The following is a 23650-nucleotide window of genomic DNA, read 5'->3' as shown; positions in this document are numbered from 1 at the left end:
TTTTCTTTCAAAACCAGCACTTGGTACCTGAGATTTTGCTCATTGGCTGGCATTCTACCAATTGAGCCACACCTACAATCCCTTGGCCGCTATCTTTAGAAGGGTTTGGTTGCTTTAAGGTTGACCCTTGGCTGGCATTTTGGAACTTGGACTTCTGGAATATGTCCACTGTTTTCTTACTGATAAGGGTGGCTTTTATTGTGCCCAGACTTTGCAAACAATGTGGTTTATGCTCAAGCATTGCTTTCCTCCAGAGAGCCTGGAATTTTGAACCATACTAATTTGAACAATCCTTTCCTTAATTTACTGATGAGGTGGCACATCTCTAAGAGGTGCAGTTGACTTGAGTTTCCCTATTGGGAAATATCTATTCATATTCTCTGTTCACTTTCCTCTTGGGTTGTTTGTCTCACTGAATCAGAAGTCTTCGCATTTGTTCATTTGGCATACTGAAACTCATTTTTCCCTATCTGTGGTTGGTCTCTGCTTTTTAGAACGTCTTGCATGTTTGGAAGTTTTTCATTTGAATTTATTGAAATTAATCAATTAGTCATGGGAGAGGAAAAACCTCTATTTGTGTGTGTGTTGTGTATTTGGAGAGGCTATAGAGAGTATGGTTTAGGGGTATAGCTCAGTCAGAGAGTCTCTGTCATCTATCAATCATCTATCTATCTATCTATCTATCTATCTATCTATCTATCTATCTATCTATCTATCTGTTCTGGAACCACATTATATTTTAAACCTTCTGTGAAGGTTTAAAATCCTGTCCCACCATTTACTTTGCAGTTTAGTTCACTTAATCTTCCTGACCTCAGTTTATTCATTTGTAGAATGGTGTAAAGATTATATCTGGGGTGGGTTGGTCTTAAACTAAGATCCTCCTGTCTTCTGCCCCTCCAGGAGTTGAGTTTATTACTATCACACCTGGCTTTTTGATTCATCTTCATGCCTGGCTCCTCATTTGGTCTTCTTTCATTTCAGTGGCTAATTTGCCTCTGGAGAAGCTGAGGTAAAGCTTTTTGTCACCTGAGTCCACTTTCTTCCATGTCCCCTTCTCAGTCCCCAGCAGCTGTTTCTGGGCCTACATAGCTTTCTCTTCTCTCTGTCTTGCCCACTCTCTTCGGGACTCCAGACAACCACCACCGGATGACGTGGGCTGAGCAGCACTGCTTTAGAGAAGGTTTATTCTTTTTAAATAGTTTGATTTTAAATCATTACTTTATGATTCTTGGTGAGGTTTTATGTAATCTGCTAGATGTCTGGCAAGCCAGTCCCCCAAATGTCACTGGAGAAAATACATTTGCCAGCTCCAGGGAGGTGGATCTGCGTTGTTGGAACGAGGATGGATTCCTTTGTACGTGTACAGCAATCATGCCTACCTACCTGTGCCTCGTTGTTTCCTGTCCTAATCATACCTGTGAGACAGGCACTCACATAAGCTGGGAATAGAGATTCGGATTATGGCTACTGGCCGAGGATAGTATTTACATCCATTACCAGTTGGGTGTTTTCCTTAAAACATTCAGAGATTTGAAATACAACTCCTCATTCCCCTGACAGTGTAGCAGGGTTGCACTATGACCAGCATGGAGGGGCTGTAACCTCTGTGACAGCTTAGAGCAATGGCAGAGGCCTGCACACATGCTTAGAGAATGTCTGAAATTGGGTCAGCTGGTATACCGCAGCCCATCAAAACACAGGTAGTAAGCAGTTTGTGATGAGAAGGCTTGCGTTTTATTTCTCCTTGAAAGTAACACCCACATCCCCATTCCACCCCCCCCCCCCCACAAAAAACCCAACAAACCCACTTGATATGAGGCTCAGGCCAAAGCCACAAGTGGGCTTTGTACTTCTGTCCTCTAGGTGACAAGGTGATGGTATTTTGGCTGGCTCAGTTTTACTATCTCCCTGAGTTCCAAGTGAGCCAGTCAGTTCTGGTTTCCTTCCGAAAGAGCTTCCTTTTGAGTTCCCCGTGTGCCACTCTTGTGTTTGTTTTCTGTTGCGTAGGAGTCATTTATGCCAGCCAGTTGCTCAGATGACCATGTGGGCAAAGGCTGTCCAGAGCTGTGTGGGAGGAGATCAAACCTGTGGGAGGAGATCAGGTGGGCAATTCATCATCTTGGCCTTCCCAAGTGATGAAGTCAAGGGCTGTATTACTTTAAAAAGGTTAAACAAACAATCAGGAATCTCTAGAGGGAAGTCTGCTGTGGCACTGTGGTTCTGTCAGATCACCAAGACTACAGGCCATTTTTGATTCTTTGTCTGTGAAATGGTCAACACCAGATGATCTCTGTGGTCTGAGAGATCCCCAGCTCTATGATCCAGATGTTCAGTAGTACCTCTTACCCCTGTGTGCATGGTGTGCTTACATCTTAGAGGAAAGCTACAGACTTCGTGCTGTGCCTCAAGGCTGCTGTGGGGTTTGGGGTTTGGTTTTTAGCCCAATAAAGTTGCTATGTTCTTGCTGGCTTCAAAGCCAAGAAGTCGTTATTTAAGTCAGCCCAAAGTCCAGACTTTCCTTTGTCTACTTGCTCCAGAGATGGCTCTTAGGAAGCACAAACATTTAACTGGGTAATGTAAGATGAGAGATCTAAGCTGGAGCTGACTATTGCTCTAGATCAAACTTAAGCATTAGATTCATACACCTTCCTAATTGAACACTGTCTTCTGTCATTAAGTGCAGGCTGAATTCTCAAGCCAATTCCAGGTGGGTACGGGAGAACGTGGGAAGGAGGGCGCAGGGCGCAGGCTTTCCCAGGCTATATAAAATGTGATTTATCCATCCTCTTAAAAAGATGAATGATGGAGCACTCAGGGCTGAGAGCTTGTTTCGAGGTCACACGGGTAGCCCAAGCAAGGCTGCAGATGCTTCTGTACCCCGTGAGAGTCATTGGCAAGTCATTGTGAAGGTGGCTAGTGATGTGTGAAGAAACATGAGACTCTCTCTGAAAAATAACTAAAGCAACAAAGGGCTAAGGATGCGGCTCACATAGTACACATCAGCCTAGAAGGTGCAAGGCCTTGAGTTCAAGCCTTAGTACTGCTGGACAGACAGAGGGAGAGAGGTGGGGGGTGGGGGGGAAAGGAGGGAGAGAGGAAGGGAGGGGGAGGGGGAGAGAGAGAGAAAGAGAGAGAGAGAGAGAGAAAGAGAGTCCCAAGTGTATGACCGGATATAGATAATCAGGTGTATCAATAGCCAAAACATTTTCATACTCTCTCCTTCTTCATTGCTTCTTAGTTCTAAACCCCAAGGTTTAGGGAATTTGTTTTGACTATAAGAAAAATATGTGGAAAAAAATTTCTTTTTCAAAATGCTTTTCCATACCCTCCAAATGGTTTCTAGATTACAACAGGCCCCACGTTGCTATGAACAGTCTGTCAGCACTCAGCTGGCAGGGAGTGGAATGGACATAGGAGGAGTTCTGAAGAGTTGCTAGGGTCATGGCGGCTCTGTGTGGAGCTCTCTGCAGAAGCCTGGGGCCCTGCAGGCCCAGTGCGCCAGTTGGGAGGACGATGGGTGTACCTTGGCTTGTTGGCTCGCTCCTGCAGCTCGGGGGTGCAGGGGGAGGTCGTATGTTTCAGTCTGCTGTTTAGCGAAGTTCACAAATACCTGGAAACAAGAGAAGAGGGAGAGTAAGTGGACATTTCCAGAAAAATGGCATCCTATGCTCACCTGCCCACCCACTGTGTTCCGCGTCTCCACGGTGATGCACAGATCTCCAGGGTGGTTTGCACAGAAGCCCATCAGTGCCTCACACGTAATGGCTTCTCAGACTCTGAGCCACTCCAATGGAGTTCCTGCTGGAAGAGTCAGAGGTCTTAGCACTAGATGTGTGGGTAACAAGGCAAGGCAGCCTCAACAGCAGCCCCAGTCCTCCACAGAAGCTATTTACAAGACCTGTTCTTCATTCAGCGTGTGGTGTGGTCATAACACCTGCCTAAAGGAGTCCAGTGCGGAAGCTTAAGGATGACAGGACGTGCAGATGAGCAGGGAGGTGAGCTCCTCGAAGGTTGGAGATTCGCCTGTTCCCTCTGCTTTACTGAACGGTCTTCAAGGATTATATTAAAAACAAACCTTGGGCTGGGAAGGTGGCTTAGGGGTAGAGAGCTTGCCTAGCATGCATGAAGCCCTAGGTTTGATTTCCTCAGTACCAAATAAATAGAAAAAGCCAAAAGTGGTACTGTGACTCAAATGGTAGACTGCTAGCCTTGAGCAAAAAGAAGCTTAGGGACAGTGCCCAGACCCTGAGTTCAAGTCTCAAGACTGGCACACACACACACACACACACACACACACACACACACACACACACACACACACACAAAAGAAATATACTCATTACCTGACTTCTATAACTATAACCTTACTGTACATCACCTTTATAATAACAATTAAAAATGATTAAAAAATTGGACATATTGTGCCTGCCTTGTGTGTCATTTGTTGCCTGTGCTGGGTATGGTGGTCTTGTCTCTGTCCTGGGGGCCGGGGGACTGACTTGCCTGGTCCAGTGTGGTCTGTGTGACTGAGTACTCTTCGATGAGCAGACTGTCCTTGTGGGAGATGAGCAGCTGGAAGATCCTGGCCAGGGAGGACGAGGAGACCTGGTACTGTAGCATGTTGTAGTGCCTCTCCCTCTGCACGCTGCCTGGAAAGTTGCCTTGGAAAAACTGCTCCACTGGATTCAGGTCGGGAAGCAAGTCATCCTTGGGGGATTTGATTTTCATTGTGACAATGTAGCCATCTCCAAACCTGGGGGTCGCATAGGTGTGGTACAAGTCTGTTAGTGGGTGGATCTAAGGCAGTCCCTAAATAAGGAGTAGAGACACACTGGGGAAAATGGGGATTAAAGGTTCATACCATTGACCTCTTGTTTAATACTTGGAGAAAAGAAGCTGGGTGCTGGTGGCTCACTCCTATAATCCTAGCTATTCATGAGGCTGAGATCTGAGAACCATGGTTCGAAGCCCATCTGGGCAGGAAAGTCTGAGACTCTTATCGCCACTAAAACTACCAAAAAAGCCAGAAGTGCAGTTGTGGATCAAGTGGTAGAACACTTGCCTTGAGCAAAAAGAAGCTCAAGGACAGTGCACAGGCCCTGAATTCAAACCCCAGGATGGGCACCGAAACAAAAAACAACAATAAAAGAAAATCCTAGGAGAAAATAATCACGATGGTTGTTAGAGGAACTCTGGAACAAACTTTTAGAGGTCTAAATATCTGTTTGGTAAAGGAGAGCAGACATATTGGCTGGACTCAGAGGTGGTTGTCAGTCCTGTCTATCATGAAGATCTGAAGGAACAGAGGGGAAGGAGCAACTCCCAACACCCCTCCCCCTTACCTTCCCCCCCCTCCCCCACACCATGTAGGCACAAGGGTATTGACACAGGCTGGTGACTTTCACTCACATACTGATGTCCTCAAGATCTATCTAGTTTGCAAGCTTACTGTCTGTTCCAGAAATCAGGGTCAAGTACTCATTTGTCAAATGCACTTCCTTTACCAGACCTTTTTTCCCCCATGTGTATGGATGGTGGTTTTCAATGCACCCCATTCCACGGACCAGCTCTTTGATAGTTTCCAGACTCTTGATGAGTGTATTAAATACACAAGTGACAGCCATATGTTACTCTTGCCCGGCTTATTATTAGGCAAGCAATACGATGAGCATTTCATTTTTTTTTTTTTTGTCGGTCATGGGGCTTGAACTCTGGGCCTGGGCGCTGTCCCTCAGCTCTTCAGCTCAAGGCGAGCACTCTACCACTTGAGCTACAGCGCCACTTCCAGTTTTCTGGAGGTTTATTGGAGATAGGAGTCTCACGGTCTTTCCTGCCCGGGCTGGCTTTGAACCGCGATCCTCAGATCTCAGCCTCCTGAGTAGCTAGGATTACAAGTGCGAGCCACCAGCGCCCGGCGAGCATTTCATTTTAACTGACTGCTAGCTTCAGCCACACACCATATATCATAAGGAATTACTTATGATCGTTTACAATGAATGGGTATAGAATAATCCTATTCAAGAATTTTGACACAATTGGTTTGTCTTATAAAACAGGGTTATTTTTTTTTTTTTTTGGTCTGTTGTGGGGCCTGAATTCTGGGCCTGGGTGCTGTCCCTCAGCTCTTCAGCTCAAGGCCAGCGCTTTACCACTTGAGCCACAGCACCACTTCCAGCCTTTTCTGCTTATGTAGTACTGAGGGCCTCATGCATGGAAGGCAAGCACTCTACCACTGAGCCACCTTCCCAGCCCATCAGAGTCATTTTTTTAAACTGGAATATCTAGAAAGGCTCTCATGCCCTTTGCTCTTCCAATCATTCCTGTGTTTGTTGTGGACACTTAGGAAATAGGCCAGAGGTCTTCAATAAGTAGGGTGATACCGGGTTAGTAGTGATGACCTTCCAACACCCCATCCAGACTCTGCAAACATCCCAACTCTAACCTCCCACCCAGAGGCTCTGTCTAGCCTTCAACCACAACAGCCCAATTCAGAGGAGTTTCCTATCAGCACAATGGTTTTTCCTTCTGCCTCTGGACCACAAGGCCCTATTGCCCTCAGCCTCTACCTCTGGGATGAGGGGACCACACCCACAGAGAACACAGGACAATGGTAACCAAAAAGGTAGCCCCCTCCATCTGCTCACTTGTACTTGAGGTGCTGAATGGTGCCCAGACACTGAAAGGTGCCCTTCACCATGATGGCCAGCCGTGTACACAGCGCTTCACATTCTTCCATGCTGTGGGGCAAGAGAGAAGAGGTGATGTGGTAGTAGGGTTTGGGAAGACCCCCCTCCACCTTGTCCTGTCCTGGTGATCTCTTGCCTATGGGAAGTGAGGACCACAGCCCTTCCTTCTCTGATGATGCTCACGATGGTGTTCCACAGCAGGCGGCGAGCCTGGGGGTCCATCCCTGTGGTAGGCTCGTCCTGGGGATTGGGAGAGAATGCAGGTGAATGTGGACTTGAAGTTAGGCCTTTCTTGGTCACTATATGCTAATTGACTCCCTCTTAGCAGCAGTGATCTTTGCAAAAGACAAGCGGACAGACATGTCCACAGCCAGCTGGTCCCTGGAGGTAAGATGGGGTACAGCAGGTGCAGGGTGCAGAGGCAGGAGGGGTATGTGTGAGGGGACATGAGGTACCCCTCTAGACTCATTTCAGCCTGATCTTAGAATAGGACTGATGAAGACAATACTAGAATTATTCTTCCAAATGTGTGTGGAGGCCTACAGGGAGATTGCAAGTATGCTTGTAAAGGGGTCTGGGATCTAAACCCTCATAAATTTCAAGACAGCAGCCTGATGCCTTCTCTCAAGAAACTGAGATCTGAGAATCACAGTTCAAAGCCAGCATTGATAACAGGAAGGCCTGTGGGATTCTTATCTCCATTTAAGTACCAAAAACCTTTCAGTTGAACTATAGCTCAAGTGGTATAGTGCTCTCGCCTTGAGTGAAAAAGCTAAGAGACTGCTGCTCCTAGGCCCCAAGTTCAAGCCTCAATACTGGCACACACAAAACAAGAACAAAAAGACACTTCAGGCTACAGGAACCTAAAGGACCATCACTGGTGAGAGTCGCAAAGCGTTTGAGCCAGGTCAAGACTCCTGTCTACTTTGGATCAACTCTGATCTCCTGGGGAAGCAGTGACTTTTATTGATTGATTGATTGATTGATTGTTGGTTGTGGGGTTTGAACTCAGATCCTGAGTACTATTCCTGAGCTCTTTTGCTCAAGGCTAGTGCACTACCAACTTTGAGCCACAGCACCACTTCCGGTTTTCTGACTGTTTATTGGAGATTAGAATCTCATTGACTTTCCTGCCTGGGCTAGCTTTGAACAGTGATCCTCAGATCTCAGCCTCCTGAGTAGCGAGGATTACAGGCGTGAGCCACCGGCGCCCAGCTGGAAGCAGTAATTTTTTTTGGGGGGGGGGTCTGGTCGTGGGGCCTGAACTCTGGGCCTGGGCACTGTCCCTCAGCTCTTCAGCTCAAGGCTGGTGCTCTACCACTTGAGCCACAGCACCACTTCCAGCTTTTTTCTTTTTGTTTATGTGGTGCTGAGGAATTGAACCCAGGGCCTCAGGCATGCAAGGCAAGCGCTCTACCACTGAGCAACCTTCCCGGCCCCATGGAAGCAGTAATTTTTATCAGCGCGAGTAGGACCTCCCCAGTGTGAGCTTGTGGTTCCTCAGGAGACTTTCCAGCCAAGCTTTGCTATGACTTGCCTCTCCCACAAACACACACTGGGGAGCAACCAAGCAAGGCAGCATTTTCTAAAGCTCCTGGCCCAGAAGCTGTTTCCCCAGCTGAATTGCCCTAGCCGTGAGGCCTGCCTGGCCCTGCAGGTCTGTGTTCTCACCAGCAGCACCAGTGGTGGGCAGCCGATGAGCGCAATGGCGGTGGAGAGCTTGCGTTTATTGCCCCCACTGTATGTGCCGGCTAGGCGGTCCGCATAGAGAGACAGCCCCAGGCTCTGAATACTCCAGTTCGCCACCTAGAGAAAAGAAAGAAGTCTCAGTCTGTGAAGATGAACACCTCTCCAGTCCAAGGCTGTGGGCTCTCAGATCGCTCCCCCAACCAGGATGGCACACCCAAATTAGGCTGGCTTTTGGGCTCTGGCACATGCTGCAGGGTCAGAGCCTCCTCCACACACAATCGCAGGGTGGCTCGGTCAGCTTAGGACCCAACAGATGCAGCCCCAAGAGGCCATTTCTCACTGTGCTCTGGACTATGCCTAAGCATGGAAAAGGAAGAGTCCTCAGGCCTCCTTGAGAAGATGGTGGGCTCAAGACCCCCATTGGTTCTACCCCTCAATAGAGTCACACCTGTGATCTTGGGCATCTAATGTGTACTTACAGAGCACCTGCTAGGAGCCAGCTCTGTGCTAGGCACTAGGAAGCCATTCCATCAGTCCATTTGTGCCTTAGTTATTTTCAGGATAGGGTCTCAGATGAGGCTCTGGCTGGCCTGGATTGCAATCTTATTTGTGTTTCAGCAGATTGCTTGGATGACAGGTAAGTGCTCTGGTGTCAAGCCATTGTGCGCTTCCTCTGTGGCTGAGGATGACAGGCATGTACTATTGCACCCAGCCATTGTTTGAGATGGAGTCTTGCAAACTTTCTAACTCATTTATTTTGCTTCAAGCCATCTTTTTCTTCCAAGTAGCCAGGACTATTGGTAGTTCCTTTTCATTTGTATTGATTTAGTTTATTTTTTAATTTTTCTGTGTGCCAGTCCTGGGGCTTGAACTCAGGGCCACTGTGCTGTTCCTAAGCTTTTGTGCCCAAGGCTAGCCCTCTTTCAAGTGAGTCACAGCTCCACTGCTGGCTTTTTGCTGGTTAATTGGAGATAAGTCTCATGAACTTTCCTATCTTGGCTGTCTTTGAACTGTGATCATCAGATCTCAGCTTTCTGAGTAGCTAGGATTATAGGTGTGAACCACTAGCTCCTAGCCTAGTTTTAATTTTGAATATGTAAAACATTAACATGCTTCTAAAAGTCAAAACTATGCAACAGAAGTCTTCCCATCTTCCTTTAATGTCGATTTCCTCTTATTCATTACCAAAACCATCGTTTTCTGGTTTATCTTTCTTACGTTCTGTTTATAAAGGTAAGTAGTCATATAATTTCCTTCTTATTTTTCCTTACTTTTTACATAAAAGTAACATTCTATGTGTTCCCTTTAAATTTTGAGTTTTCATTTAATATTGGGAAAACTCCATATCATTCACAGAGATCTTCCTCATTCCTTTCTTTTTTATATAGCTGTTAAGTGCCACAAATTATTCAGTTAATCTACTCTGCTTAAATGTTTAGATAAAATTCAATATTTCACAGCTACAAATTCTACAAGTAGCCTTTTGTACATATTTTTCATATGGTGGGGTGTGCATATCCAGGGGAAATGCCCAGAAGTGTGAGCTGCCTCGATGGATAAATGCCTGCATAATCTGCGAGGTATGGGGTAGGGATTGTTAGGCCTGTGGTGTTCAGTGCTTTGTCCTAACTTCCTGGGAATACATGGCACCCAGTAGGAATCTGTTGGGATGAATGGATGATTGCTACAGTTTTCCATATATAAATAAAAGCACTCTATAGAAGGGTTACCAAACTTACCAAACTCCTCTAGTGTGTGTGTGTGTGTGTGTGTGTGTGTGTGTGTGTGTGTGTGTGTGCGCGTGCGCGCGCGTGTGTCTGTCTGTCTGTCTGTCTGTCCGTCTGTCTGTCTAGTCTGTTCTAATGGAGCTTGAATTCAAGGCCTTGCTTAGCTTTTTTACTCAAGACTGGTAATCTACCATTTGAGCCATAACTCCACTTCTCGCTTTTTTTTTTTCTTGTTAATTGGTGATAAGAGTTTCTTGGATCTGTCTCCTCAGTCTAGCTTTGAACCAGCCTCCTGAATAGCTAGGATTACAGATGTGAGTCATTGGTACCTGGCTCTGTTTTGCCAAACTTTTTATGTAATCACAACAAAGCATCTTTTACCTTCTCAATTTCTTCTGCGGGTACACCCCGGAGCCTGGCATAAAGGTAGAGATGTTCTCGGCCTGTGAGCAGGTCATCAATTGCATCAAACTGAGGACAGTAACCCATTCTTTGATGGACGTCTGAAATATCGGTTAAGATGCTGTGAGAAGAAACAGCCATTAGGTGGAGAGGCTTCTGTTAGTGGAGTAAAATCCTCTTCTCTTCCCCACTCTACTTTAGAAGTGTACTGGCATTTTTTTTTTTTCCCGGTCCAGTCATGGGACCTGAACTCTGGACCTGGGCACTATCCCTCAGCAATTCAGCTCAAGGCTAGCGCTCTACCACTTGAGCCACAGTGCCACTTCTAGCTGTTTTCTTTTTGCTTATGTGGTGCTAGGAATCGAACCCAGGGCCTCAGGCATGCAAGGCAAACGCTCTACCACTGAGCCACCTTCCCAGCCCGTGTCCTGGCATTTGGAAATCAATTTGGAGACCCTTTGGTTAGCAACATGAACTTTGGGAATTTTGAGCTCTGAATCTAGTCAGATCCTTTCAAGACATTTTTTTTTTCAGTTGCAAGACTTGAACTCAGGGCCTGGGTGCTGCCCCTGACCTCTTTTTGCTCAAGACTACCACTCTATCACTTTGAGCCACAGCTCTACTTCTAGTTTTTGAGTGGTTAATTGGACATAAGGGTCTCAGGAGGCCTTTTCTGTCAGGGTTGACTTCAAACCACAATTCTCAGAGTAGCCTCCTGTTAGCTAAACTAGGATTATAGGCATGAGCCACTGGCACCTGGCTGATTTGGACATTTATTACCCAAAAGTCAGCTTTGGTGTAGGATTAGATCACCTCATTTGTGAGTTTAATAACACTTGAAGATCAGCTTTAAGGAAATGACTGATGCTTTTTAATCCTTTCAGACATTTGAGAAAAAGCCAGAAAAGATAGATGCTTATTGGTAGAGATTCAGACAATAGAAAACAAATTCAGATAGCTACTTAGAGTAAGAGCTTGGCAGAGAATATAGTTAAAGTGAATTGTTTCACCAACTCCTTTGGCAAATGTATTCTTTCTCACTAGAAAATACATTGACTTGAGAAAAAAAATAAACCATTGATCAATTATTTATGTCTAATCTCCCCTTGATAGCGTTAAGCTGTTGACTAGAGACTGATGCATGGGGGGGGGGGGGGGAGGGAGGGAGCTGGGGGTGGGAGGGGGAGGGAAAGGCTGCTGCAGTTCCTCACTGTTACAAAAGCCACTTAAGGTGTGGTTAGGGAACGTTGCCAAATTCACTGGAGCTACTCCACCAGACAATCCCAACCTTTTAACCTAAAACTTCTTTCTTTTTTTCTCTTTTTTGCTTATGTGGTGCTGAGAAATCGAACTCAGGGCCTCAGGCATGCAAGGCAAGCGCTCTACCACTGAGCCACCTTCCCAGCCCCCTAAAACTTCTTTCTGACTTCCAGTTCAGTCCTGGTCATCAGATAGCGTCTCACACAAAACTTGATGACACTTGGCAAGGTTTCATGACATCTTCCCCAACTCTTTCTCTCTATAATTCCTCTGGTTACTATCAGACCAGAAGGACCGGCAGATGAATTAGGTTTACCCATGATCTGGTTCCTTTCCTGCCAGTGCCTTTTTTTTTTTTTTTTGTCAGTCGTGGGGGCTGAACTCTGGCCCTGGACACTGTCCCTCAGCTCTTCAGTGCAAGGTGAGTGCCCTACCACTTGAGCCACAGCACCGCTTCCAGCTTTATTCTGCTTATGTGGTGCCGAGGAATCAAACTTAGGGCCTCATGCATGTGAGGCAAGCACTCTACCACTGAGCCAACTTCCCAGCCCCTACCAGTGTTTTTGTGATAGCCCAGCAGGGATGGCCATGGGAAGCTGGGCAACTGGATGTATTCTATCTGAGCACTAAAGTGTGTTCAGGAACCCCTTCCCATCAGGCATTGGGCTTTGCAGAGGAAAGGGAACCCCGCCCAAGCAGATGCTGGCAGATGTCAGCAGTGCCCATCTCCACTTCTAAAGCAGAGTCCAGAGTTCCTTGGGTCAAATCTGCTGTGTGTCAGCTTTGCTATTCAGAAGCAGCCAGCAGAGAGTCAAACAAAGGAAAGGTTGTCCTCTGTGCTGTTCCGGGGAAGACCATTCTGTCTCAACACTAGCAGAGGACAGCAGGGAGCTTCCAGAAGCCGAGGGCACAAGCCTCTTGGTCTGGCCAGGTGAAGCACTGGCACACAAAGGACCAGTGCAGATTAAGATTCCCCGAGGGTCCTTGCCTGAGGTCATATCTAGAAACAACCCAGAGAGAAGACAGAAACGGAACTTCCCCACAGGAGTTCTGAACCTTGGACCCAGGATCACAAATGTGCTTCAGGTCTGAGTAAATTCCCTGAAACCTGCTGCAAAAATGTGGAGGGAGATAATGGGAGAATCAGGTGTATTCTTACACAAGAAGAAGGTGGAGGGGCTTGCCAGAAGCTCCAAAGAGTCGATGGCACCAAAGGGATGAAGAACCACTGACAGAGCTTCTAGAACTTTCCAGGGATCCATGCCTATGCCACACTTTCTTAATACAGTTGAGTTCACTTTTCCAGTAGGTTTATGTCTTATACTTTTTATTTGTTGGTTTCCTTATTTTAGTTTTTCGGTTTGTTTTGAAATCGGGTCTCACTATATAATCTGGGCTGTCCTCAAACTCATCATTCTCCTGCCTTAGCCTCCCAAATGCTGGGAATACAGGCATATGCTACCACACTTGGCCTTTGTCTTGTACTTTAATTTTGCTCTCAGGGAAGTTCAATCCTCTGCACAGATCTTTCTGAGTTTCTCCTAACTTAGGGTCTGAGAGTCACCTTTCCTACATTGGGTCAGGGACATACGTAAGGCCAGGACCTGTGAGAGCAGCTTGAGACAGGAAGGGCAGGGCGCTCACCTTTTGCCTGCCACCGTGGCATCACCAGAGGTCACTGTGGTGTCCCCAGTGAGCATCTTGAATGTGGTGGTCTTTCCAGCACCATTTACTCCCAGGAGACCGAAGCACTAGGAGGAAACAGAACTGTCCTCAGGCTCAGGGCTGAGCTGGCAGAAGCCTTTCAGACCTAGACTGTCATTCAAAGGCTATTGTCCATGTATGGCCACATACACAAAACATCCAGTGTCAGCCAGCATGGGCTCTATGTATATAGCATGCTGGACTCAGAAAACTGAGAATGAAAAAAAAAAAGACTGAAAAAAAAATCTCATAATGTATTTCTGCATTGAAATAATACTATGTGACAGATATTGGATAGCACAAAAGCATTATTAAAATTAATTTTACCTACTGTTACTTTTTTCATGTGGCTACTAGAAAAATTTACGCTATACCCATGCTCACATTATAACCCCATTGCATGCTGGGAGAAGAGTGGTGGCCAGGAGCTGGTTTTTGGAAGCCCTTTCTTGCTAGATTACAGGGTACTTACTTCTCCAGGGTGAATCCCGACACACAGCCTATCTACTGCTGGGCTGGTGGAGCCTGAATACACCTGCAAAATCCAGAGAGAATAGGCTAAGGACGAGGCAGGGTTAGAGCAGATGAGATCAAAGGACATTTTTCCCCCAATATTGGAGTTTGAACTCAGTGTTTCACACTGAGTCACATGCCCAATCCTTTTGCTCTCGTTATTTTTCCAGTAGGGTCTCATGCTTTTCCCCGGGCCAGCTTGATCCTTCTATTTAAGCCTCCCATGTGGCTAGGATGGAGGCATAAGCCACCATGCCCAGGTTACTGGTTGAAATGAGGTATTGCTAACTTTTTTGTTTTGTCTTAGGTGGTCTTGAACCATGATTTTTCCCAATTGCCACCACCCAGGTAGCTGGGATTATGGGCAGGAGCTACTGCTCTTGGGTACAAAGGTTACTATGGACATGGGCATTCAGAGAGGAGCAGTGGGAAGGGACCCATGCAATGCAGAACCACAGTGGTTCTGGAAGTCAGCTGGAGTGGTTCTTATTAATGCAAATAATAGGGGCAATGCGTGGAGACCAGATGCTTTTACAATCTGGACATGGTGATGTCATGGAAATTAGGAAGACAGACTATGTGTGCAAGTATACTACCTAGTCTACAGGAATAAGACAATCAATATTGTGTCCTCTGTGGGAAACAGCCAGCACCTCTGAACTAACAAGCCCTCTCCTTCCCTTACCTTGGTTAGTTCATTTAATCTTAAAATATCACTTGTATTTCCCCCACTAATAATTCGTTGTCTCTCTTCAGCCACATCATCATCTTCATCAGTAATGGGCTCCCTGGTGGGTTTGGCAATCCTAGAGGAAAGAAAGGGGACAGGAAAGGATTGAGGTAGGTGTATGGAGTCTTTGGCATTGTCCTTGTCTTTCTTTTACTTCTTAGTTAGCACTGGGATTTGAACTTGGGGCTTTGTGTTTGCTCAACTAGTTTACTTGTTCAGCTGGTACTCTAGCACTTACTCCATGCTTCCAGCCTACCTTTATTGCTGGTTATTTTGGACCCGCCCTTGCCTGGCAAATAGTATCCATAATTACTCCCTGTTTTCCCTTTTCTTGCCTCTACTCAAAACTGACATGCAAGCTGGGTGCCAGTGGCTCAGGCTTGTAATCCTAGCTACTTAGAAGGCTGAGATCTGAGGATTGCAGTTCAAAGCCAATTTGGGCAGGAAAGTCGGTGAGACTCTTACCTCCAATTAACTACTCAAAAACCAGAAGTGGCACCATAGTGCTCAGCCACAGTGACAGCCACAGCTCAAGTGGTAGAGTGCTTGCCTTGAGCTGAAGAGCTGAGGGACAGCACCCAGGCCCAGAGTTCAAGCCCTACAACCCACAACAAACAAAAAACTAACTAGCAATGGGGCCTGCTTTGCCTCTTTTTTCATGGAATCATTAACCAATTCCTGGATACTTTTGATCTTTACAATGAAATCATCCTATTTATTTATTTATTTGCTATCATCCAATTTAAAATGAGTGTATGAGCCAGGTGCCCGTAGGCTCCAGCCTGTAATCCTAGTAAATCCTCAGCAATAAATCAGAAGTCTTCAAGATTCCATTGCAATTAACCCACAAAAGGCTGGACTAGAGGTGTGGCTCAAGTGGTAGAGTGCCAGCTGTGAGCAAGAAAGCTGAGCAAAAAGCACAAGAGTTCAAGCTTTGGTAACCCCCCACACACAAAAAGACAAAACAAACCAAAGCACAAGAAGAAAACCACCACAGCAAAACAATGAAATGAGTATATGGAATTAAATGAGAAATTAAGACAACATTGTAAACAGTTTAAATTTGAGAACTGGCCCTAAATCTAGCATGCCAGGGCACTGTCCCTGCACCTTTGAAATTGGTTCTCAAGGCTAGTTCTCTACCACTTGAACCACAGTTACACTTCTGGCTTCTTACTGATTAATTGGAGATAAGAGTCTCATAGACTTTTCTGTCTGGACTGGTTTTGAACAGTGATCCTGAGAGCTCAGCCTCTTGAGTAACTAGGATTACAGGCGTGAGCCCCTGGCACCTGGCTTAGCATGCAGATTTTATAACCTTCTCTCCCTGTAAAATGCAGAACCCTTCAGGCCTTGAGAATTTAAAATCCTTCGCCAAATGGGGCTCCTGAGGAAGGAGATGGTCACCCTGGAGCACGGTCTGGTGGTAGCCTCAGGATGTGGGAAGCCGTACCATCGGGTAAGGAAGAAGTGGTGCTGGATGAGGAGGGTCAGGAGGAGGTATGCCACACCTTCCACTGCCATGGCAACTAGGTTCTTCCCAATAAGGTTCCACTGGAACGGATTGGAGATGTGCTCCTCTCCTGTGGAGAGAGGCCACCAGACATCAGCAGGAACTAAGTCTGTCAGCGACCCCAACTCACCCCTAAGACCTGGCTATAGCCTGAGGCCCACTGAACTGAATGTGAGGCAAAGCATGAATGAAGTAAGACCTCCCTGCCCCCCCCCTCCCTCCCAGCCTCTGGGCCTCCAATGCCACTCACCAAACCGAGCATAGACCTCTGTCACGGCCTGGCTCAGCGCCAGGTCAATAAGTCCCCGGCCAAGGCAGAAGTGGGGAAAGATAATGAGCAGCTTCCTCAGCATGGTATTGAACCTAAGCAGTGTCTGAAACAAAGAAGGATGGCTGCTGGAAGTGGGGGCAGAGGCTGATGGGTTCTCCTGAGCAGGTGGGTCTGGGCCCCCTCAAATTAGGCCTGGCAGGGTTGGGGGCTGCAGACAGAGGTGTCCCTGCAATCAGGCTGGCCACAGGATGCAGAGGGCTTGACAGGGAATTCAGAAAGTGCAATTAGGCACTAGGAAGTTCTCAGGGAAGAATCAAACCATGACCAAGGCTCCCCATAGGTTTCTAGTGAAGAGCAGCTGGAACCTTTGTCTAGCCAGGCAGCACTTTTGAACACTTGCTGTGCTCAGTACTTTGTGAACACGGTGAAGAAGGCACACATCGCTTTCCTTAACTCTTAGCCACTTGGAGAGCAATGGAAGTAATCTATCAAGGAGCCATGGCCCTCGCTTAGACTCCCTTCGCTATCACACAGAACCCTCTAAGGCTGCTGGTACTAGGAGCCTCAGCAGCTGCCAGGATGGAGCCAGGCATGAAGCACAAGGGAACATGACTAGGTATATGCTTGTGGAAGAGGTGAGGCTGGCCAAGCTCTGGTGGGCCAGGGCTGCCTTCCCCATATGGCTGATCCCTACCTCACAGCCGCTTACCTCTCAACTACCACTCCTTTGCTGAAGTTCCCCTCCTCCTTCAGCCTACCCTTTTCCATTCTTCCCAGAATGCTCGGTGTTCCTTTGTCTCTCAGCTTCTGAATCTCTATTATCTGGTAGTTAGTTTTCTTTCTTTCCTTTCTTTTTCTTTTCCTTTCCCCCTCCCTCCCTTCCTCTTTCCCTTCCTTCGTTCCTTCCTTTCCTCCTTCGTTCCTTCCTTCGTTCCTCCCTTCCCTCCTTCCTTTCTTTCTTGTTGGTCATGGGGCTTTGGTAGTTAGTTTTCTTAGCAGGAAAGCATATACATTTTCCTGCTGCTTTCTGACAGATCTTGCCCTTGTTTAGAGAACTTGCTCATGTGGCTCCTTCTCTTTTAAGCCTTCTCAGAATCCCATGGCAAATTCCCATCCCTATCTTATGTTACCACCTTCACAGGAATGATTGATTGATCAGCCAATCAGTGGTTCATCAGTGGTCCTCTGCAGGGATGAGGTCCAAGTTATTTCTGTGTTTTCTTAAACACCTTGCTTATAGCAGATTCTTCATTATTTAGTAAATGGACTAAAATGTGCAAGCCAAATTCAACTTGAAAGATTCTCCTAACCCCTGCCACCCAGCTCCCTGGCCTTTTATCGCCCTTACTCCTTTGACATGCACGAAATCTCATACCCTGTTCTGTGGCTTATGTTAGTTGCTCACCTGACGTGCTGGTCATTTTCTGACTGGAACAAGAGCTCCTGGGGACGAATGGGTCACACTTATCTTTTTACTACTAGCCCAACTATCACACTTATTATTATTTTTTTTTACTACTAGCCCTACTATCACACAGTATTCACAAAGCAGAGATGGTGGCTTCTGGGACTGGGGCTCCTCCCATACATACGAAACCAGAAATGTTTGTGGCATCTGAGACTAGGCTTGATGAGAGGGTGTGAGCTCAGTGAATGTATGATGTGGTTGTGGGGGGAGAATGTCTTGGAGGGCTCTTCGCTGGCCATGGAATTATTCTGAAGTAACACATTCTCTGAAGACTGTGTTGAGTGTCTTGGGCTTGTGACAGAAACAGCTGTAATGAGCATGGTCATCTAATGGCCTGTGCTGACTGTGATGCACCATGTTTCTAACATTCATGGGGCTGATGGATTTCATTTCTTGTTTGGTAGCCACAGAAAGACTGACTAGGACTGGGATGAGCTGGGCTTCAGCATGGCTCTGCTTAGTAAAGATGGGCTGGCCTGTTGGACCCTCTGGACTATGATATGAAGGGCCAGTGAGGGAAGGAAAGGCCAGCAAGACACCTGGTATTCAAGCACATGGGTGTGCAAGATACTGTGAGGACAGCCGTGGTAGACTGACACAGAAGCCGGGGCTCCAGTAGTTACAGCTCTGAAGACACTGCGTTTTGGTTTTTTTCTCTCTCTCTCTCCCCTCTCTCTCTGGTCAATAAGTCAGGGGGTGTTGACAGGACAATTGGACCTTATAGCTCATACAGCTGAGTCAGCTACCACAACCATGATTTCCTACTCCTGTCTGTGGCATTAACTTGGGTACAGGATAGTATGTATTAGTGTGATCTGTATAAAAATGTGGAGGAAAGAATATTTTATGAATTTGTTTATCTGTCTCCAGAACATGTATGAGAAACTCAAATAAGGTTGCCTATGGAGAAGGGAATTGGGTGGATCAGAAATAGGAGAAGGAAGAATTTCCATTATTATAACTTTTTGTTCATTGTACATTTTGTTGAAATTACCTGAATGTGGAGTGTGTGTGTGTGTGTGTATGTGTGTAAAACACACAAGGAAGCCTTGAAGAAATAAGAAAATAAAAAAGTTGAGTTGGCTGGGTGTCAGTGGTTCACACCTATAATTCTAACTACTCAGGAGGCTGAGATCTGAGGATTTCAGTTCGAAGCCAGCCCAAGCAGAAAGTCCATGAAACTCATCTCCAATTAGCCACCAAAAAGCCAGAAGTGGAGCTGTGATTCAAATAGTAGAATGTTAGCCTTCAGCATAAAAGCTCAGGGACAATGCCTAGCCCCCAAGTTCAAGTCCCAGAACTGGTGTATACACACACACACACACACACACACACACACACACACACACACACACACACACACATTATGTTGGTGGGAGGTCATTTCTAGCTTGTAGGTTAAAAACCCCTAACACTCTGAGCATTCTCACTGAGCACATACATCAGTGAGAAAAGAAGGAAGGATGAGAGGGCTGGGGAGAGGGGAGCAAGGAGGCAACACTCATCTATGTAGTGAACATCTCTATAGACAATGCTTGCATAGGCCTTGCTTGATCAGCCCATACTTGCCAGTGTCCTATGAATCAAAGAGGCTGAGAAAGTCATACTCACCCTGTTATTCTCAAATAACTCCAGGATGAAGGTGATGGCACTGCTGTTGATGCCGACAAACAGATTAGCACAAGACAAAGCCACATAAGCTGTGCTGGGGACATCGAACAGGAAGGATGCTGGGTACATCATGGGGATGACAGCCCATCTGTGTGAGATGACACCACTCAGGGGGAGGGCTCCAAGTTCTATTCCAGCAGCCAACCCTCTGGATATAATGCATTTCCCCCTCATGATAAGACGTGACATGTTGGAACTGGCCAGAGTCCCAGGAGCAAAAAGATATTGCATCCCTGGGTCTCTGTGTCTCTTCTTTAAATGGAGATGATAATGCCACCTCATCAGTTTGGTGAGGAACAAAAGGGATGTTAGCTATGTGCATACTGTGTGAATTGCAAACCTTCTGTAAAATAAGCAGTGTTTCCCACTCTAGGCTAGATCATCTTTGCTGGCCAGTGTACAGGAATCTTCTATTTACAGGGAGATGAATGGAGATCTTTACTTTGGTGAGCCTCTCTTGGCCCACACAGGAACGGATGGGCATCATTATTTCCATTTTTCACAGATGAGTAAACTGAGGCTCAGAGGAGTGAATTACTCATCCATAGCTAAGCTTACAGCAAGTGGTCGGACTGGGATAAAGATACTGGCTTTACTCTACCATGCAACTGGACTGAATCCCTGTGTGGGTCTCTAGCCTGGCTCAGGAGCTTCTTTCTGGCTGGGGTCTCCTACTGTTCACAAGTAACTCTTGGGCCTGTACAGATGGAGATCGTGATGGGCAAACTGACCACTGAAATAGAATCAGGGCTAGAGAGAAACTGAGGAGTGAAGGATTTCCAGACTTTGGTCAAGGCCATAGTCTCGATTGGTCATAGAAGAGCCAGACAAAGCCGGGCGCTGGTGGCTCACGCCTGTAATCCTAGCTACTCAGGAGGCTGAGATCTGAGGATTGCGGTTCAAAGCCAGCCCGGGCAGGAGAGACCGTGAGACTCCTATCTCCAATAAACAACCAGAAAACCAGAAGTGGCGCTGTAGCTCAAGTGGTAGAGTGCTCGCCTTGAGCTGAAGAGCTGAAAGACAGTGCCCAGGCCCAGAGTTCAAGCTCCATGACTGACCAAAAAAAAAAAAAAGAGCCAGACAAATGGAGTTTCTCCAGTGTCTCTGAATGGCCGAGACCTCAGATTCATCTCCAGTGGTGGTGGAGGTGGCAGCTAGACAGACTTCCAATTAGCAGCTCAGTTCTTCCTGGCATAGAAATGAAACGTGTGCAAAAGTGACCACCACTGGAAGATCTAGGATTCCATCAGAAGGCACCAACCCCTCCTCTGATCACATTTTGGCATCTTCCTTTGGTGGCATTAAGTAGGGGCCCAAATGACTCACCCATACAGCATGAGCAGGGCAACGAGGGCAGGAAGGTTTTGGGGAGACGTGTAGGCTTTCTTCTGAAACCCGATGAAGATGCCCACCACCAGCCCTGCGCTCACAGCATAATTCATCTTGAAGAGAGAAGAAGACAGCAAGTCACAGAGCCTCAGGGATCTCTGTCTTCAGCTCTGGACAGTGAGGAGTTGGACAAAGTCCCCCTCCAGCTCTTAGGGACTAGATTGATTCCACTAGTCATTCTTGATTAGCAAGCAGTGAAGCGGTTCTGAGTTTCCCCTTCCCCGCCCCCCCTGCCCCCCCCAACCCCCGGTCCCCCGAAGTCACATAGATGCTGAAATGATTTCTGAGGAACATAGTCCTAAAGCTATTATTAGGACAGACATGAAAAGATGAGCAGTCTTTAAAGCTGGGTTCTGTACAGTATGAAAGCTTGGTGAGGGGGAGGAAGGCACCCCACTGAAGGTGCTTGGGGTTGGGATAAGGAAGGTATCCATATAGGGTACCCATCAGGTGTGGAGGATCAGAACCAGGATGGAAAGGCAGAGGGTCTCCACACAGCAGGGGGAGAAGGGAGGGGAGGCATCCATACAGGGAAGGGTTGGTGGCAACGATGGGGCTTTCATTGACATCCTTTATACCTTACCTCCATCCAGGTATCTGGTTCTCTCTCTTTCTCTCTCTCTCTCTCTCTTTTAATTGTCTGACAAACTTGTTTACTACTTGTGTGGCAGTAAATAAATGGGTCACCTAGACCTTGGTATATGAAGGCTATTGTCCACAGGAATCCTGTGCCAGGGTTCAAGGGAGATTGCTGGCCAGGAAGGGATAGAGAAGGTGCAGGGCCAGTCTGTAATGGGAGGGACAATGCCAAGGAGCATGGGGACACAAGAGGACACAAAGGCCACCTTGAAGGGGTTCTCACTGGCTACAGAGGTAATCTGCCTTTCTTATTAATTGTAATCCATTGATTAACACAGGAACACTGGCTACATACAGATATAAACAAGTAAATGAACAAAGGGAAAGTTTGGCAACAAGCTAGATATCTGCCTATCTTCAGTTATTCTGATGTTCAGCATCTTCCTTCCTTCCTTTCCTTCCTTCTTTCCTTTCTTCCTTCCTTCCTTCCTTCCTTCTTTCCTTCCTTCCTTCCTTCCTTCCTTCCTTCCTTCCTTCCTTCCTTCCTTCCTTCCTTCCTTCCTTCCTTCCTTCCTTCCTTCCTTCCTTCCTTCCTTCCTTCTTTCCTTCCTTCCTTCCTTCCTTCCTTCCTTCTTCTCTCTTTTCCTTTCTTTTTTGTATGCTGTGCTATTGGAACTTGAACTCAAGGCCTCACATTCTTGTTTGGAATTTTTTTTTTTTGTCGGTTGTAGGGCTTGAACTGTGGGGCCTGCGCGCGCACTGTCCCTGAGCTCTTCAGCTCAAGGAAAGCACTCTACCATTTGAACCACAGCACCACTTCCTTGTTTAGAATTTTTGCCCAAGGATGGTGCCATACCACTTGAGACACAGCTCTATATTTGTTTTTTTGGTGGTTAATGGGAGGTATTTGAGAGTCTCACAGACTTTTCTGCTCAGGTGGCATTGAACTTTAATCCTCAGACTCAGTTTTCTGTACTAGAATTACAGGTGTAAGCCACCTGCACCTGGTATGAGCATCATTATTAAAAGTATTATTGGAAGGAATCTATGATGGTCACTATCAGCTAGTAATTTTATCATGTTGGTCTTAGAATGTTGAAAAAAAAAAAAGGATCTTATTGCTCAAGAGACCCAGAAGGGGCTGGGAATATGGCTTCATGGTAGAGTGCTTGCCTAGCATGCATTTAAGACCCTGAGTTCAATTGCTTAGTTCTACATAAACAAGAAAATACAATCACACACACACAGACACACAGACACACACACACACACACACACACACACACACACGTAATGAATTGGGTGCTGGTGCTGGTGGCTCACACCTGTAATCGTAGCTACTCTGGAGGCTGAGATCTAAGAATCATAGTTCAAAGCTAGGCTGGGCAGTAAAGCCCCTGAAAGTATTAGCTCCAATTAATCACCAGAAAACTGGAAGTGGAGCTGTGGCTCAAAGTGGTCGAGTGTTAGCCTCAAGCAAAAGAGGTCAGGGACAGCAGCACCCAGGCCTTTGAGTTCAAGTCCCACGGACCAAAAAAAAAAAAAAGAGGTATATTTTGGGGGAAAAAAGTCAGGTGTTGATGGCTCACATCTGTAATCCTAGCTATTCAGGAGGCTGAGATCTGAGGATCATGGTTCAAGCTAGCCCATGCAGGGAAGTCCATGAGACACTTACCTCCAATTAACCACTAGAAAATCAGAAGTGGAGCTGTGGCTCAAAGTGGTAGAGCTCTAGCCTTGAGCAAAAAGAGCTTAGGGACAGTGCCTAGGCCCTGAGTTCAAGTCCCAAAACCAACTACAACAACAAAGGAGACCCAGAAGGGACAGGTTGGCACTGCCATATTAATTAGGCCTTTGCTAACTAATGCATTTTGATCCTGTGGTCTGTCCTAAGATTACCATGCCCAAACATGCTGCCCACAACCTTTATTAAGAAAGAGGAGGCTGGGGTGTAGCTCAGTGGCAAAGAGCTTGTCTAGCAAGTCCAATGTCCTGGGTTCGATCCCTACTACCAAAAAAGTAAAGACACGCAAAAAATACAATTA

The 23650-nt window shown here is 46.6% G+C and overlaps 1 protein-coding gene across 1 annotated transcript in view; it reads right to left on the bottom strand.

The window, feature by feature from the left end:
• Nucleotides 1-1813: 1813 nt before the first annotated feature.
• Abca4 (ATP binding cassette subfamily A member 4) overlaps nt 1814-23650 on the bottom strand; it is a 127959-nt gene continuing 106122 nt past the window's right edge. The window contains exons 37-50 of the mRNA XM_042683963.1: nt 20964-21079; nt 19578-19725; nt 16478-16601; nt 16168-16297; nt 14670-14790; nt 13944-14006; nt 13412-13518; nt 10487-10628; nt 8361-8495; nt 6826-6929; nt 6648-6740; nt 4507-4756; nt 3527-3613; nt 1814-2088 (exon numbers count right to left, since the gene is read on the bottom strand). Coding sequence (XP_042539897.1) covers nt 2083-2088; nt 3527-3613; nt 4507-4756; nt 6648-6740; nt 6826-6929; nt 8361-8495; nt 10487-10628; nt 13412-13518; nt 13944-14006; nt 14670-14790; nt 16168-16297; nt 16478-16601; nt 19578-19725; nt 20964-21079 — 1626 coding nt within the window. The 3' untranslated portion in view covers nt 1814-2082. The remainder of the gene's footprint in view (nt 2089-3526; nt 3614-4506; nt 4757-6647; nt 6741-6825; nt 6930-8360; nt 8496-10486; nt 10629-13411; nt 13519-13943; nt 14007-14669; nt 14791-16167; nt 16298-16477; nt 16602-19577; nt 19726-20963; nt 21080-23650) is intronic.

Source organism: Dipodomys spectabilis, unplaced genomic scaffold (assembly GCF_019054845.1).
Source record: "Dipodomys spectabilis isolate Male_0828 unplaced genomic scaffold, ASM1905484v1 ptg000002l, whole genome shotgun sequence".
Lineage (NCBI taxonomy): Eukaryota > Metazoa > Chordata > Mammalia > Rodentia > Heteromyidae > Dipodomys > Dipodomys spectabilis.
The sequence above is the reverse complement of the archived record's forward strand: the minus strand, read 5'-3'. Positions and strand labels throughout refer to the sequence as shown.